At 38.9% G+C, this 17320-nt stretch overlaps 1 protein-coding gene across 2 annotated transcripts in view; it reads right to left on the minus strand.

The window, feature by feature from the left end:
* Positions 1–259: 259 nt before the first annotated feature.
* The window catches only part of PDHA1 (pyruvate dehydrogenase E1 alpha 1 subunit), a 28150-nt gene continuing 11089 nt past the window's right edge, over positions 260–17320 (minus strand). For both annotated transcript variants that reach the window (XM_027866216.1, XM_027866213.1), the window contains 9 exons: positions 16811–16984; positions 15399–15525; positions 13334–13425; positions 11768–11860; positions 10520–10675; positions 10309–10380; positions 4681–4748; positions 1856–1964; positions 260–628 (listed from right to left, as the gene is read on the minus strand). In XM_027866216.1, the coding sequence (XP_027722017.1) occupies positions 464–628; positions 1856–1964; positions 4681–4748; positions 10309–10380; positions 10520–10675; positions 11768–11860; positions 13334–13425; positions 15399–15525; positions 16811–16984 (1056 nt within the window). In that variant the 3' untranslated portion in view covers positions 260–463. The remainder of the gene's footprint in view (positions 629–1855; positions 1965–4680; positions 4749–10308; positions 10381–10519; positions 10676–11767; positions 11861–13333; positions 13426–15398; positions 15526–16810; positions 16985–17320) is intronic.

Consider the following 17320-nt stretch of genomic DNA (forward strand, 5'->3'; position numbering starts at 1 on the left):
TTCCAGCTAAGTTACTTTCCCGGTACTTTTTCTAATCTCCATCTTTAAAAAAGGCTGTAAACTGTAGAATAACCACACAAACTAATTAACTGGTTCTGTTCCTTTAATAGAACAATTAACATAACATACAAATAAAGCACGGATGTGACTAGTTACCTTTGAATTCAAGGTAATGAATTTAGCATCTTCTTTTTTTTGGTGAGGCGATAGGGGTTAAGTGACTTGCCGAGGGTCACACGGCTAGTAAGTATCTGCGTCTGAGGCTGGGTTTAAAATCAGGTCCTCCTGACTCCAAGGCTGGAGCTCTATCCACTGTACCACCTAGCTGCCCTGAATTTAGTATCTTCTAATGACAATTCAAAATGCTTGTTTGTGAAGGTTCATCCCTAACACTTAGTTTCTTAGAGCTGACAAGATAAAGTTCCATTAAAGACCTTATATAAGTTTCAACACATACTTCCTTTTAGCTGACAGATTTGTACTTGATCCACTGATTTGCACCTCGAACTTCAAAAGGTGGCTCTCTGCAGTAGATGTGATTGCCTAATTCTTCCAAAGGTGGCTCTGGATCAGCTGTAGCAAACTGGGCGGCATCCTCAATCTCTTTCCTTACTTCAACATCAATTTCCTTTTAAAAGTTAAGAGGATTTGAACACTCAATTAAATCAATATTCATTGAGTATTTACTATGTACAGAGTGCTATCAGTTCCTTGTTGATTAAGCAGAGGTTATTTGGCCTACTGAATTTCTTTTAAAAAAAAAATACTCAGGGCCCCCCTGAAAATCTACTTTAACTCTTTAATGATTTTTTTTTATTTGAGTCATTTCAAAAAAATTACGCATCTTAAACTTAATAGTTTATTGTAAATTTGTGGGGGTTTTTCTGCACTGAAATTTTGGTAACGAAATATTGTGTCATGTAACCGTATAGTATCATATTGTAAACAAGTCATAACACACACATATTCCTGCCAATGCATGCTGGACTTCCCGACAATTCAACACACTCTCCTGTCAACACCTACTGGTTAAGCCTTCAGCACTGATTGGTTATAATTTGCATTTTGTGTTTATTTGGAAAAAAATGTAATCACTACAGCTTTAACTCTGTTACACAACAGATGAAACATGTATGAACGGTTTTTGAAAATTTTCTTCTCTTCTCTTCTTTCCTTATTGTCCTTACTCAAGGCCCCCTCAATTTCACCTGAGGCTACTACCACCCCCTGAAACGTTCCAGTGGAGGGGGGGGGGGGGGGGGGATGTATTGCTGTGTCGGGAACCTATGAGTCAGAAAGGATGGCGAGTGGTAGTTATTCTGTACCACTGGGACTGTAAAAATACCAATGGTATTTCTACAAATTAAGAAAAAAAAAGCTAATAAGCTCATACCAAGAACTAGGTGCAGGAAGATTTTTCAGTTAGACTTAATCTGTCAAACCATTTTTGAAAATGGCCAGTTGTTCACTTTTCCAAAGAGACTTTGGAAGCAGACTGTATTAACGCTAGTTCAATGGCACACTGTTTATAGCCTCAGTCAACTGAAATATTCTTGTGATTTTATTCATGTAAGAACTGAACATTTGCTCTATCACCAAGGTTTTCTTAATAGTAAGCTCTACTGTCATTTAAGCATTAGCAATAGCTTAAATGGAAGGCTTCACAGTTTCAAAAAAGAAAAAAAAAAAGAAAAATGGTTAATTTTCTAATTTCTTTTAGGCCTGATGAAGTTCTTTTCCAAGATTTAGGCAACCTCAAGCCTCTTTTTTCCCCTCTTAAGCATTGCCATCCAGGAACAAAGAAAGGCAAAATCACTCAAACAGTTAACGACAGACTACTGTAACATGATCTTACCTTTAATTCTTCAATACTGGCAAGGTTGTTGTTCACCATTCTATCTTTGAGAAGCATGATAGGGTCACTCTTACTCCTTACTTCCTGAATTTCTTCCCGAGTACGATAACTATGTTGTAAAACAAAGATTATCTTTAAAAGGAGAAAAAAAATACCCTCTTCCAAGGTAGGAGGTGATAGCTTTGCAAAATACAATTCACATATGTTTGATCAATATATTAAAACAAAAAAAATTCTGAGAAATACTGCTCTCTTCTATAAAAATAGAGAGAATTATAATTCAAATTGCTGACTACATTTTGATTTGTCAGAAAAATCAGTAACTCAAAGAGAACCTGACCTAAACATTTGATAAGCACTATCCTTACTACTGAGGAAAGAATAAAAATTACTACCACCACCACTACATATATTCTGATAATTATCTTGGTTTTTCCCAGTCATCTCCATGTGCTCCCATGTTCTTGAGGGCTGTGGTTCTGAATTTATGGGTATAGGAGGAGCTTTAGAGGTACTCGAGTGGAGTATAAAAATAGTGGCTAAAGAATGTGCTGTGCAGTTTGATGAACAGCCAACTCACTGAAATGGTCCATTATACATGTATCTTATAACAGCAGAGAAACAAGTGACTATTACTGTGCCCCTGAGGGCACACAGGACCCTCAAAGAGGGAAAAATGCATTTTTTTCTTCTTCCCTGAAACCAGCAAAAACTGTTCCCAGCAACAACCAGGAGTATAGAAAGCTATTAATTTAGCCCTTGGTCTCAAGGGGATCATGATCTAAAAGGAGGAGGTATAGGAGTGAGGGAAACATGTATGCAATAACTATTAACAGGGGGAGGGAAGGGTGAACTACTGTGAGAAATCTGAGGAAAGATCATTTTCACCTGTGTGGTAGAGAAGCCTTGAAAGAAGGGATTGCAACAGATTAAGACTAGGCGGGCAGGGAGTTTGTTCCAGAGATAATCTGATCAAGGCTGGTGGGGGACAAAGTTTAGTTTGACTGGATATTGGATGTGAGGGAGTAGTATGGGATAAGACTGGAAAAAGAGGCTGCAATAAGATTGTGAAGGGATGCCAAGATTAGGAATTTACTGAAAGGCAATGAGGAACCACCACAGATTTTTGAGTAGGGAAGTGACATTTTTTACATAGCAACAATGTACAAAACCCTAGAAACAGAATAAAGTATTGCTACTCTCTTCTTCCTGTTTAACTCACTGTCCATTTGCATAGGTGATTAACCACCCAATCCATCCATCCATCCATCTACTAATGGACTAACCCTAGGCAGCTGTTCATTTAACTGCACAATAGGTATTCTTTATCTACTTTTTCTTCCCCCAGTAGAGTCAAACACTTTTGAATGATTATAGATCTAATTTAGGAGACTTTGAAACATTCCAGGATGTGTTGGATGGATCTCCTGTGGAGAATTTATGGAAGGAACAGTCACAAGAGTTTTTTATCTATCACTGGGCATATCATTAGGAATACCCACAGTGAAATCAAAGATCTATCAAAGTAATGAAGTATCTAGACAGGGATGCCCTCTTATTCCTTAATAATAACTAATTCCTTAATAAAGGGTCATGGTTCAGATTTTTACAATCTAGCCAATAGCTCACAGGTGCTCAGATTTCTTAAGAGTCTGGCTAATATGGCGGATCTTTAATAAACCTTGTCTTTGGCTGAAAAAAAAAAAAAAAAAAAAAAAAGAAAAGGGTCACATAATTTCCATGGTGTTGGACGAGTACTTGACTTGAAGTCAGAAGATCTAGGGCAAAATCCTGGCCCTCCGATACTGCCTGTATTTCCTGGGAAAAGTGACTTCCTCTTTTGGCTTCAGATTCCTCATCTGTCATATGAGGGATTTTAACTAGATGACTTTTAAGGTCCCTTCCAGCTCTAAACTCTGGCTTTCTATACACTTTGCACTGACCAACAGCTAACATTATTTAAATGTTTTTATTTAGGTATTTTTGTTTTTAGATGTTACACAGCAGATTCCATTTTATAAACAAAAAGGCTTCAATTAGTTTTCACTTAAGTTTAGTTTCCTCAATTCTGAATATGAACTGCAGAACTAGATCCAGTAATAGTGGTTGCTCACTTGGGAGTATCATTTCCCTAGTCTGACATCTTTATTATACAAGCAGGTATCCTTGCCTTGAGAGGCAACTGTGGCAGAGGAGATGAATACAGATTAGACAGAAAGTCAAAGTCAGGAAGATCTGGGTTCAAGTTCTACCTCTGTGTGACCTTGAGCACATTACACAGTTACTTCTCAATGTTCCAGACTACTAGTCTATAAGTTGCACAGCAGGTGCCAATCTACATTGAATGCAAAGGAAATTTCAGGTAAGAATGAAATCAGAGGTTCAATTTTTTAAAAATACACAAAGTTCTCCTAAAGATCATTTTCTTTCTCAGACTTTGCTTAAAGTTAAGAACTCCACAAGGGAAGTTTTTTTTTTTTTTATCATTTTACATATGTAACTTTTATAGCACTGATTTCTTATTGCAACTAAATTAGTTTAATAGTCTATTTTATACTTTCAGCCTTAACTATTGTATTTGCTAATATCAGATACCTAAGATATAACTTATCTGACCAATACAATTTGGGGGGTGGGGGGGGGAGAAGAAGCCCCAAATGATTATCTGGCACTGCAGGTCAGAAAACCCAATTGTCTGAATTTTCACTTTTCAACGTGATGATGACATAAACCCTATACAGGGATATAAACCCTAAAGAACTCTTCTCAAATTTCTATTTTAAATGTAATTACAGATCACACTTAAAGAGTTCCTCTTATTATACCTGACACCAGGGTCACTCATGCTGTGTCCATGATAACGATATGTCTGCAGTTCCATCAACATGGGGCCCTGCAAGATGAAGAAAACATGATTAAAATAAGAGAACTGGAAATGTGTTGCAAATATATCTTGGATCAAATGCAGAGAGGTCTATCTCATCAGCCATGTCAAGAAACAATGACCTTGAGCAAGCCATGTATTAACCTCCCTGGGCCTTGGGGTCCTCACTGAGAAAAGGAGAAGGTTATATTAGCTGGCCTGAGGGCTCTTTAAGCTCAATATACGTGATCCTAAATCCTCCGGTTCTTTCACATTTGCCATAAGCAGGCCTGTGTATGCAGAGTGCTACATATCTCCATATTCAAGCAGGTCACCCGAAAGGTGAGAGCTGAAAAGGACATCAGAGGCCCTCTAAAGCCACCTCTATCTCCTTAACAAAACTCCTTCTAAATATTCCTAACAAGGAGTCATGCAGACTTTGTTGGGGGGTGGGGGGGAGAGAACCACTCCCATTTTAACCAATTTCTTTCACTTTAGGACAAGGCCAATAGAGAGTTTTTCCTTAGCTCAAGGCTAAAATTGCAACTTTCACCCAATGTTCTAATTTTGTTCCCTCCAGTATCTTAAAATACATGAAACAAACTACAATATTCCCCATTCCCCCTCTACAGGCTAAATATATGATTACAGCTCAATGTTGGAATGGATCTTCAAGGTCACTTAGTCCAACCCCCCATTTTACAGATGAGGAAACTAATGTCCAGAGAGGTCAAGTGACTTATTCAGATAAGTAGCAGAGTCAGGATTTGAACTTGGATCCTGTGACCTCAAGTTCAGAATTCTTTCCACTTTTAGTACTTGCAACTGACCATCATGTTCCTTTATCTTGAGGTCTTTCACTAGCCTGGTTATCCTGATTTGGATGTTCCTTAGACTACTGACATCCCTGCTCAACTGTAGGGCCCAGAACTGAACAGTACTCCAGATCGGATCTGACCTGGACAGGGTGTAATGGAACTATCCTCCCTGCTCTAGGATCCTATGTCTCCTCTCAATGTAGCTTTACACCACTTTTTGGGGGTTAGTTTATCAGGGTGCTGACTCTTATTGAGCTTTTAGGCCAATAAAACCCCGATACTTTGGGGTAAATAGCATTTCTTCAGCCAATCTAGTAGTCACAACCACCTACTGATGTTTTTATATTTGTGAAACTGACTGAACCCAAATGCAAGAGAAATATTTATCCTTATAAAATTTCCTCTTATTAGATTTAGCTCAACATTCTAGACTGCTGAGATCTTCTTGGATCCTTATTATATCATCTACATTATTAACAATCCCACCCAGCATTGTGTCAACTGTAAATATGTTATCTATACCTTCACCGAATATCCCATTGTTGGTCAGAATCAGGTCTAGAATAACAGCTCCTCTTAGTGCTACCTTCATTCTTTTGGAGAATAAAATTATCAAGCAAAGCCAAACTACTACTAGCTCTGCTTTTTTTTTGGGGGGTGGGGTGGGGTGGGGAGGACCGGCGAGGGCAGGGCTTAACCTCCTTCCTTCCGAGTGACTCCAATGACAAGGATTCTGTTTTGGCTGCTCTTCTTGGATAATAAACGGCTGTCCTTCCCCCTTTACCTAACTTGTTCCTCTTGAATGAGGTATGCCCTTCCAGAACTATATTCCTGACATTGGTCAAATCTCACAAAGTTTTGGTGTTATTTTGGTCAAATTTTCTTCCTTATGTTAGAGTCTCTAGCTCATCACCTCTTCAAATGCCAATGCCACCTCAAACACTCTTTCAATACTCTTTAAATTCATCACCTAAGTATTCACTTCTACAATTCAGAACTCTAAAATTCCTCCAGCAATAATTCCAGTCCTTACATTTTCACCTTTGACCTAAACCTATTTTCTGTCCTCACTCCAATCCCCAGTCATTCCATTCTGCTTTTTCCAACCATCATCCTTGGTGATCTTTTTTCCCTTCAAAATCTTGACTTAAATATGTTAACTACATATTCCTCTACAGTCTTACTACCATTCATTCCCTTGCTGAACCCCAATTCTGGACTACCATCAACGTCCTTTACTTTTATTTGCATGCTGCTGAATACCACAGGATAAAGGCACACAATCATGCTGCCTGCAAACAGGCTTGGATCAGATTGTTGTTTTTGTTTGTCCTTTGTTCTTGAAGAGGACCAAAGACATCAGGAAGGTAATGTCTTGACTTGCAAGTGAATTGGATTTAAGTGAGGCAGAGATGTGCAAGGTCACTAGCCTCACTCTTTCCTCCACAGTCATCTGAGTCCAGTGGCAAGACACATATCAGGATGATTGAGATGACTCCAGATGCAGTGGGAGACCTAGGCCTTTTAAAGCTAAGTTCGTTCCCAGGTCTCAGTTTGCCTGAATGGGTGTTGCTGTTCAGTGATTTAAGGCTAGCTAAGAAATGAGGCAAGAAATGGCCTTGTTTGCCTGTCAAAAAAAGAAAAAGAAAAAGAAAAAGAAAAAAAATTCAATCTGGGAGGGGAAGACCCACAGGGTTTCTGGCCAGAAAAGAAACAATTTGCTTGACTCTGCCATCCCTCAAAGTGATCTTCTATACCTCTCAGCCTTTTGTACATAAAACTCCTCAGAAAAGGAGTCTGTCTTCAGTTTTCCACTTCCTATTCATGTCTCAACCCCTGGCAATATTATCTCCTCACCCCCTAATTGGCACTTCACTCTCCAAGATATCTGTCCACATTGAGTGAACATTACTACACTAATGTTCTCTCATTCTAGCCAAATTAGCATATTTGCTCTTCCTCATCCATAACATTTTCTCTCTCTTCTCTGTGAGCCTCTGCCCTTTTCTTTCGAGATTAGGCCCCAGGCCTGGGATACCCTGCCTCCTTACCTCTCTTGTTTGAATCCCTTGCTTTTAAGACTCAATTTAAATGCTGCCTCCTACACGAGGTCTTTCCTGACTCCCACACTGATTACTACTCCTCTCTTCCCAAAATTACTTCGTATATATTTTGTATTTACTTATCTGTGAACATACTGGTTTTCCCCAGCAGAAAGTAAGCTTCTTGAGGACAGGTACTGTTTCATTTCTGCCTTTGTTTCCCCAATGCCTAGCATAGTGCCTGGAACGTAACAGGTGCTTAATAAATGCTCGAGGAATTCAACTGAAATGAATTTGTACCCATACTACAGAATGTTTGAATGATAGTTTTTAGGGGAACTGTTCTAAATTCTAACACTTAATTTCTATTGCCTTTAAAATTTTTTCATTTTAAGGAACTTAAGCATATAGCTATAGCTTGTTTTGAACAAGGGAGGGAGAAGTTAGGTGTTACATGATATGTTAATATGAAAGTCATTCATGTAATAAAAGCTTAGATAAAGCCTGCATTCATTCCACTAAGAAGACCATTCTCCCAATTTTTACAGAAACTGATTAGCAATTTTGAAAGTATTCTCAAAATCACTGAGTTCTACTATATTAAAACAACAGTATTCTTCATATACATTCTAGATAAAACATGCCTAAAAGAAAATCCCAGTGTTTTAGGAAGGTAAATAATGTTAGAAGCTGCGTAGCAGCAAATTTTGGCTCATGGTCTCTCCCAGCTCTGATGGATTTTATCTTTGGGGCCTTGCCAGGGACAATATCCAACTCCCTACTTCTCCGTGGTCTCCAGGGCCTTTTCTGTTGCTGCTCTGCCCTAGAACACAAACTCCTCTAGCACCTAGCTACCATGGGCTATTGTCTATCAACATCTCCCAGATACATTCTTTCCTCAATGAGTTTAGTGTTTAGCTCAGTCTCTCCCTACCCAACTTCCTATCCTGATACTAGAGGACTTCAATATACACATTCACTGATGTTCCCTCATATCCTCAAACTTCCCAGGTCCTTAATCTACTTAATGCACATTTCCTACTCCTCTTGAGATACACAGAGACGATCATATCTTTGGTCCTATCACCCACAAGTGCTTCACTTCCATGTTCATGGACTCCAGAATTTCTTTATCTGATCATAACCTTTTATTATTCCCTCTGCGTTACAATCCCTAACTATGTTCTTGGTCCCGTGACCTGTTTTTTTCACCCCTTAGTCCTTTCCCAGGCTATCACCCCTGCCCTGATTACACTCTCCTCACTACCCTCAAGCTTGACTTCTTGGTCTGGCAATTCTATCTTATTCTCTACTCTCTCATCTCTGGCTAGCTTGTCTTACAGCTGATCACACCTTGCCAAACCACAACCCCTGTTTAGTTCTACTATTCACCTCCTTCATCCTTATTTGCATGCTAATGAATAGAATTAAAGAAAATTACAAAAGTGAAAGTTTTAGGGCTGGCTACGATTTTGTGTTATGTAATCTCAACTGGGCAGTTAAAGTAGCAAGGCAGTCATTCTACTCCTCCCTAACTGATTTTCTATCCTACTCTTCACAGCAATTGCTTCAAATCTTTACTTCTGACCTCAAGTCTCTCCCATCTCTTCTCCCTCTATGCTGAGGACTTCACCTCATAATTTGTGGAAAAAACTGAAGCCATTCACTGAAAACTGCCCTTTCTCCTCATTCCACATCATACTGATGGCAACAACAGCTGGCCCACTGGAATGGATCCTCTGGCAATGCTGGAGCTAACATAGCAATGAGACCAACAGAGTCGCCCAGAGTGTCTGTTCTGGAGGGCTGAAACCTGCCTTTCTTTGTGGAAATACCTGTAATACCCACCTCACAGTGGTGTCATGACTCAAATGAGACAATGTGTATAAAGTACTTTTAACTGTAAAGCACTTCATATTAATGTAAGCTATTATTACTGTAATAGCTTCTCTTCTGCTCTATTATAATTTCTCCTCACTTTTCAATCTCTTTACTTTCTTCCCCTCATTCTAATTGCTGCTATTAAACAAGTATTTTCCCAAAGCTGAGTGTCCTAACCTCTCACCCAAGAAAAAGAAAATGTAAAGCTTCAGAGCAAAGCCACTGGGTTTAAAAAAAAAAAAAAAAAAGCTGGAAAACACCAAGTCTGAAAGCACTTGGGGAATTTCAGCGGTCACTCTTCATGCTCTCTCTCCCCTAACCTGAATTATCTTTATTCAAGGGTTGGGCCCTCTGCCAAACATGGAAAGTTGTGCGAAATCCTCAGTCAAGTGGTCAGTCCATTCTTTCCCCAATTTTTTAGGACTGAGGCAACAAGATCTGGTACAAGATCATATGACCTTTACTGACAAATGCAGATCTACTGAACCCATGTAATTTGCAGAATTTCCTCCCCACCCCCAGCCTGGACCAAAAAGCCAAATCCCACATCTACTTGAGAAGCGTATTTTAAGCACAGCTATCTTAAATTCTCAACTGTCCTACCACAACTTTAATGGACCAGTAAAGTGGTGAAGCAGGAACTTGGGAATAAAAAAGGGCAATGCAGGGTAAGGTTGCTTTATTCTCCCCAATTGCACCCCAGTGCTTAGCACACAGTAGGTTTAATAAATGTGTGTCTTAATTTGTTGACTAACAGGGTTACTTTCCAGTGCTAAGACTGGTAAATACAATGTGGAATCTTGGGTTTGCCAATAATGAGACAGAAGGAGAAGAATCCAATGACCTTACCTTTCCTGATCTACAATAGGCAGCTGCAAATTTTGTTGCCTCACGGACACACAGAACATCCATACCATCTACCTGTTATAAACATTCAATAAAAAGGCAAAATTAAAGTCTCAAATCCAGTATAATTTTACATTTCTTGGCTAATGTGTTAATTATGCTTATTCAAAAATGTCATATTGGAACCAGATTTCTATGTAATTAATGTTCTTACCCTTATTCCTGGAATAAAGTCTCCTCTTTTGTAATAGTCAGTGCTGGCTGCTGCTCTCTCTACAGAAGTTCCCATTCCATATCGATTATTCTCACAAATGAAAATACAAGGCAATTTCCACAAAGCTGCCATATTGTAAGTTTCAAATATCTGACCCTAAAAAAATGTGCACAGGTTCAAAGTATGTTCATTACATTACTACTTAGATTTTCCCATAACTCCCATTTATATAATCACTTAAAGGTAAGCAAAGCATTTTACACCATCTCAGTTTATGCTCACAATCACCCCCGAAAGGAAGCTTTTATTTTCATTTTATAGATGAAGAAACTGAAGTTAAGTGATTTGCTGGATCACTCATCGGGTAGATGTCCGACATTAGAACTGAACCCAAGGTTTCTGACTCCAGGTCTAATACTCCATCAATCCACTATACCATACCCTACTGCCTCTCTAACATTCTTAGAAGTTGCTACTCTACACAGGATAAAAATCATTCTTTCTAAAACTCAGCCCTTTTAAATCAAGCTTTCAAAACAACAACAAAAAAAAACCATACTGCTCTGCAACAAAGCAACTCATCAAACAAATCAGCATCACCGACACAGTCAATTCTCATGTAACAAAAGTTGAGCAGACCTCCCCCTCTCCTTATGGGTGAGGCACCACCTTGTCCCTCCCCCCCCTCCCCACAGAGGGCTTCGGTGCCTGGAGCAGAGGACCCTAGATGCCGAAATTGCCATGCTGGGAACTGGAGCTGGGTTCTGCAGGCAGGGAGTGGATTTTGCCTAATGTGAATTTACGTAAAACAAGAACTGTCTGTGCTTTCAAAGTTATAGAAATAAGGTAGCAAACAGCCCATCACAGAAAAGATAAACCTAAAAAGACAATTTAGCTCTTCTTCAAGCTCAAGTTTTATTCCAAATTCTACTACTGATTCCCAGGATAATGTTGTACTGGGAGAAGTTCTGTCAAGGAACCAGGGTCTCAAAACCCCAATGAAGACAAAATTTCCTTTAAGGGATGTTGTGAAGGTTGTGATCTCATCTAATCCCTGACAAACTTTTCTAATCATTAAAACAACAACAACAACAACAACAACAACAAAGCAGACAAACCAGTAATATTAAAATAAAAACCAAACATGTCAGGTTTTGTCTGATAACTAGCAGTAATAAATGGAAACAACTTCTTTAAAAACCCCAAATAATTAATTCAACTATAATCTATTACCATATATACACTAACCTGATTAGCAGCACCATCTCCATACAAAGTCAAACAGATCTCATCTTTTTCATTGTACTTACAGGCCAGGGCAATACCAGCTCCCAAAGGTACCTAAAATTAAGAATAGAACTGAGCCACAGCAAACCAGGAGAAGGAATCAGTATCTGAAATGTATCCTGTACACAGAGTTTGGGGTATCGAACCCCAATACACAATTGTAGCAATACCACAAGATTTTCCTTCTGACCCCATTAAAATAATTTTCAGAAAATGGAGGAAACAACATGAGTAAATGCAATGTTAGGTTTTTTCCTCATATATTATTACAGTTGTAAATGTTAAGAAAGAAATTATAATAAATACCCTGCAGGCACAACAAAAAATTATTAGCTGCTGCCTCTTGATTATCTATACCCATTGATGAGAAGAGGATACAAAATAATATGTCCAAAAATCATTTATAGACGTCTGGAAACACAAGCAGATGTGCTCATCAATCATTAAGGCAAAATCTTGTACGCTTCTTTTTCTCTTCCCTACCTCCTTGCTTGATTTGAGCCTATCGAGTAGCTTCTGAACATCAGTAAGGAATCTCAGGTTACCGTGATTAACTCAAAGCCGACAATAAACTAAATATAAATCAAGAGTTGACTTCATGGCCCAAATAACAAAGAGCTTTGCCACTTAAGGAATCATAAGATTCATCTATTCCAATCCCCTTATTCTGCACATGAGGAAACACAGACCCAGAGAGTTTTAAGTGACTTGCCCAAAGTCACAAGTGGCAGAAGCAGATTCAAATCTAGGTCCTGACTCCAAATCCAAGAAATCAATCAATCAATGAGCATTCATTAAGTGCTCATTTACTATGTTCAAGGAACTGCTAAGCAGTGGGGAGACAACACGACACATGAGTATATACACAAGGCAGCGTTGGGAGGGGGTGCCCCGTCAGCTGAAGGGACCTGAGAGGCTCACGAAGAAGGTAGGCTTTGAACCAAGTCCTGAAAGAAACCAAGGACTCCAAAAGGTAGAGCTGAGACAATGCATTTCGGACATGGGAGGGAGCAAGCATTTATAAAGCACTTACTATGTGCCACGCAATGTGCAAAGCGCTTTGCAAATATTATCCTATTTGATTCTCACAATAACCCTATGAGGTAAGTGCTATTATTATTCCCATTCCACAGGTAAGGAAACTGAGGTCAAAAGAGGTCAAGTGACTGGCCCAGGGCTCTATTAATTGAGCCACCAGCTCTATGGGAGCCAGCCAACGTGAAGGCAAAGCAATGGGGCCATAGGGCAGGTAGCCAAGTGTGAGGAGACTGAAAGGTGAGAGGGACCAGGCTGTAAAGAGCTCTAAATGCCAAACAGTTTACATTTCATTCTAGAGGTAAAAGAGAGCCTGTGGAGGGAAAATAATGAGGTGAGAGCTGAGAAAGACAGAATGAAGTAAAGAATGGGTTTGAGTCAGGGAGACCAAAAAAACAGATAATTTCTGGAAAAGCCTCATGTCCCAGATTGGGCCTAGGAAGAAGGCCCTGTCCTTTGGTCCATCCCAGACACGCTGGCAACCCAGAGTACCTGAGCTCCAACAATGCCGTTGCCACCATAGAAGTTCTTGGCATACATGTGCATAGAGCCTCCTTTTCCTTTGGCACATCCCCCTCTTCGTCCTAGAAGTGAGAGATATAAACATGTCTTTACAGGGTTCCATTCTTTAGAAATCTAAGTATAATTCATTTCATCCAGCACCTGCCTATTTCTCTCCAAATCCAACTACTCAGCATCAATTCCCCAGTAAGAGCAGGACCTTCTCCCAGTCCCCAACTGCTCCCTCCGGCTTCCACCTCAGAAGGAGCCCAGACTTTCCAATACGACCTATTTTCCCTTTGTTCATACCCAGCCTTAGAGTCAGGGTGACAAGAAAAGAAGTAACACAGTGAACAGAAGTAGGATTTCCAGAGGCATTTATGACTCCTTAAAGGGAATTAATCTTAAGTCAGACTTTTAAACAATGAGAAACTTTCCTTCTGCAACACACCAAAGCAGGCAATTTTTGTTGTTGTTCAGTTGTGTCTGACTCTTCATGACTCCATAACCCATAGCCCACCAGGCTCTTCCAACCCGAGGGGCTCATCTTCCAATGTCATGTCTTTTTAGCACTTTATACTGTCCACGGGATTTTCTTGGCAAAGATACTGGAGTGGTGTGCCTTTTCCTTCTCCAAAGCCGACAAGATCAGGCATTTTCTATTTTATCTTGTCAGTTACCAAAGAATAAACCAAAGAGTAATACAAATAAAATGATCTAGTCTTAACACAGAACAGTGGATAAAGAGCTGGCCTCTTGAGGCAGGAAGACCTGGGTTCAGATCCCATCTCTGACATACACTGGCTGTGTGATCCTAGGAAAGTCAGTCAACTCAGACACTGTGCTCTGGGAGATTCTCTAAAGCTACAAGCTGCAGTGAAGGCGTTAACCTGCACTAGTGGTGGAAGTTTCCTAATCTGGGAGTTCCCTATAATCACATCTGGTTCTTATTCTTAATACTCCAAGTCATCTCTAATTTTTTCAGATTGGTACAGTGTAAAGTGTGCAATATAACAGAGTCCAAAGACCTATGCTCAAAGCCACTGTGCTTTATTCTGCAGTGTGTGACTTTGGGCAAGTTACTTGTCCTCTCTCTCCCTGCCTCAGATTTTCCACCTAGAAAATGAAGTGGTTGGACATGGTTTCTTCCAGCTCAGAATCTATGACACTGAGAGACTGTCTGCCCTGATGTACACCCTAACCTTTTATAGCTCGTATACGGTCTAAGAGCTGTCGGCTAGGCCATACTGGCCAGAACATTTACCAGGCCATGGCTCAGAGGCTTCTCAGCCAGCCAGGCCTGCCAAGGCACAGCTTTCAAGAGCCTCAGATATTTGCCAAAACGTGGCACTGGAAAATGAAAATTATTAAAATCTTCTTATTAAAACCTAAGGGTTAGAGTGGCTAAGTCCACAGCACACATTTCAAGGATAACACTTAATGCCAGTTTTGAGATAAAAAGCAGGGATGTGCAACTATGAAGGAGTAATTCAATTTCATGCACTGTGGCAGAGAACATGGAAGAGATGAAATGCTACCTATTTTTCTATTATAAAAGAGCACATAATCATGTAGGTAAATATAACAGTTTAAACTATTACATTAAATAAAAGACATCAAGACTAAAAGAGAAATTACCCAGAGATTTAAATTTCACAAATAGAATATCTGTGCCCAACTATCTTTTCGTAATTTCTTTCTGACAGAGAAAGGTCTGTTTTCATGCTTTGAGAAAAGTTCAAGCATGACTGACATTGTGTCCACAGTTCACATTTTACAAGTAAAATTGGAATACTGTCAAAGCCTGCAGTTTATTAAGATGTAGGATAGGATAAGATTATGTATATCCTTTCTGATATTTGCAAACATATCCTTCCCTATTCTCTTACCAAGAGAACCTTTCCTTGTAACAAACTATTTTGTTTTTAAAGGAAAAAAGTTTCTGATAATAACTCTCATAACAGTAATTATTTTACTGGGAAAAAAATACAGAAACGTGGTCTTAATGATAATTATTTCAAAATTTATCTTTTTCATAAATGTATTAAAAACAAACCCGTAAGCTCTGCCAGAATTTCTCGAACGGGAAGACCACGAGTATAAGTAAAGCCATGTGCTCGATAGGCTGTAATCACATGATCTGTAGGATTTATACCAGCTTCAAGCCCCACACAACAAGCTTCCTGTGTTAAAGAAAAAAAAAGGTCACTAAGCAATTTTAAAATATCTAGCTCTTTCTCTGTAAGACTACTAGGTCACTTGACACTTATTAGCTGTGTGACCCTGGGCAAGTCACTTAACCCCATTTGCCTCACCAAAAAGCAAGACTATCAGGTTACTGCCAAAGATTTGGAACAATACAGGAAAATTTCATTTAATTGCAGAACAGAAAATTTCTCTCCCATAAACCAAGCTCTGTCCTCCAAAAGACTCCCCCAAAATGCACAGCTGGTCATAATACTAAAACTATGTAATCAAACTCAATATAGTTCTTAAAACATGTGGAACACCCACAATGTCTGTAAGTAACAAATTCTCAAACCTGTAGAACAGAATTGAGGAGTCAAGCACTTCAAAACAAAAGAATTTTTTAAATTAAGCACATATAAAACAGTATTTTAAAAAACTCCTCTAATTCACTTCCGCTTCAATTCTAAGAACCTTACTTGATAGCATCAGATTATACACAGCTTGAAAGAGAACTTGAAAGGCAAAGACACATTTCAGGACAGTTCTACATTCACATAATGCCCCTACCCTAGTAGAAATTAGATAGTTGTGTAGGTAAGGGGCAGGCAAACAGAGAGCTGTATGTACAAGGCAAGCCTTGATTATACTTTTATATGTTCCTTGGTTGAACGCAAAAAAAGCAGAAACAAACAAACAAACAAAAAAAGGCAGGAGCTGTGGATATTTGGTACAGCCTGAGAAACAAATAACTAAATAAACATACTGAATTCTAATTTGTGTTATGTTTCTTTAAATAAAAAGATATAACTTTTAAAAAATGTTCCCTATAGTCCTTTGTATACTAGGTTAACAAGTTTCTCACTATTTGGTTTTTGGTTCAGTTGCTTTGTCTACTGGTTGACTTAAGTTGAGCTACGCTTTTGGTCAGGTCTTAAACAGTTATATAATAACTAAAAACAATCAGTTCATTAGCTGGCTCAATGATTAGTGCCACTAAATTGCTAATGAACTGACTCAGGTACCATCTGATTCATTTACTTTGACTAAAAGATTTGTCCATATGAACTTGAAAAAACCTCACTGTATTTACAAGTTAACAGATGCTGATCTCAAACCTTTAACACCTATTCAGAAATGTGTGGCCGGCTTTCAGAGATCAAAAATTTTACATTCCTTTGGACAGAGCACCTGCAGGTAAGGGTACTATACCCAATGTGTAAATTCACCCACATAGATAACAAAATCCAAATACTATGTTCTCACCAAATTTCTACTCACCTGACCATCATACAAGTGGCAGAAACCACGGATGATCTTTTGCTTATACAGCTGGTCTGCTTTCAATTCCATCCGACGGACAGTCTGCATGATTTTATAGTACTTGAGTCCTTCCTCTCTAGTGAGAACTGCTGTGGTGGGAGGTTCATCCTCAAGCCGATGAACGTCACATTTCTGGAAATTTCATTTATTTCAGTGTAAATGCTCCCAACACGTTCTAAAATTTACCTAATCAGACAAATAGCCAAGTAGCTTCTCTCAAAATGTTTCACAGTATATTTTATCTCCTGTTTTTCTAAAACTCATGTTAAAATGGTTTAAATTCTCAGAAGGAAAAATGACCTCCCAAATACATTTACCTAAGAAAACTGAATTGTTCATTGACTATCAAAGAAACACTCATAGAAATGTCTTGTTCACTTTCTTCATTGAATCAAATCCCGTTTATTATTGTGACTTCATTTTTACTAGTTAGCTTCTAAGAGGTATCATGTACCCTACCTATAAATA

This window comes from Vombatus ursinus, unplaced genomic scaffold, assembly GCF_900497805.2.
Source record: "Vombatus ursinus unplaced genomic scaffold, bare-nosed wombat genome assembly UNPS02001419.1, whole genome shotgun sequence".
In the NCBI taxonomy this organism is placed as follows: domain Eukaryota; kingdom Metazoa; phylum Chordata; class Mammalia; order Diprotodontia; family Vombatidae; genus Vombatus; species Vombatus ursinus.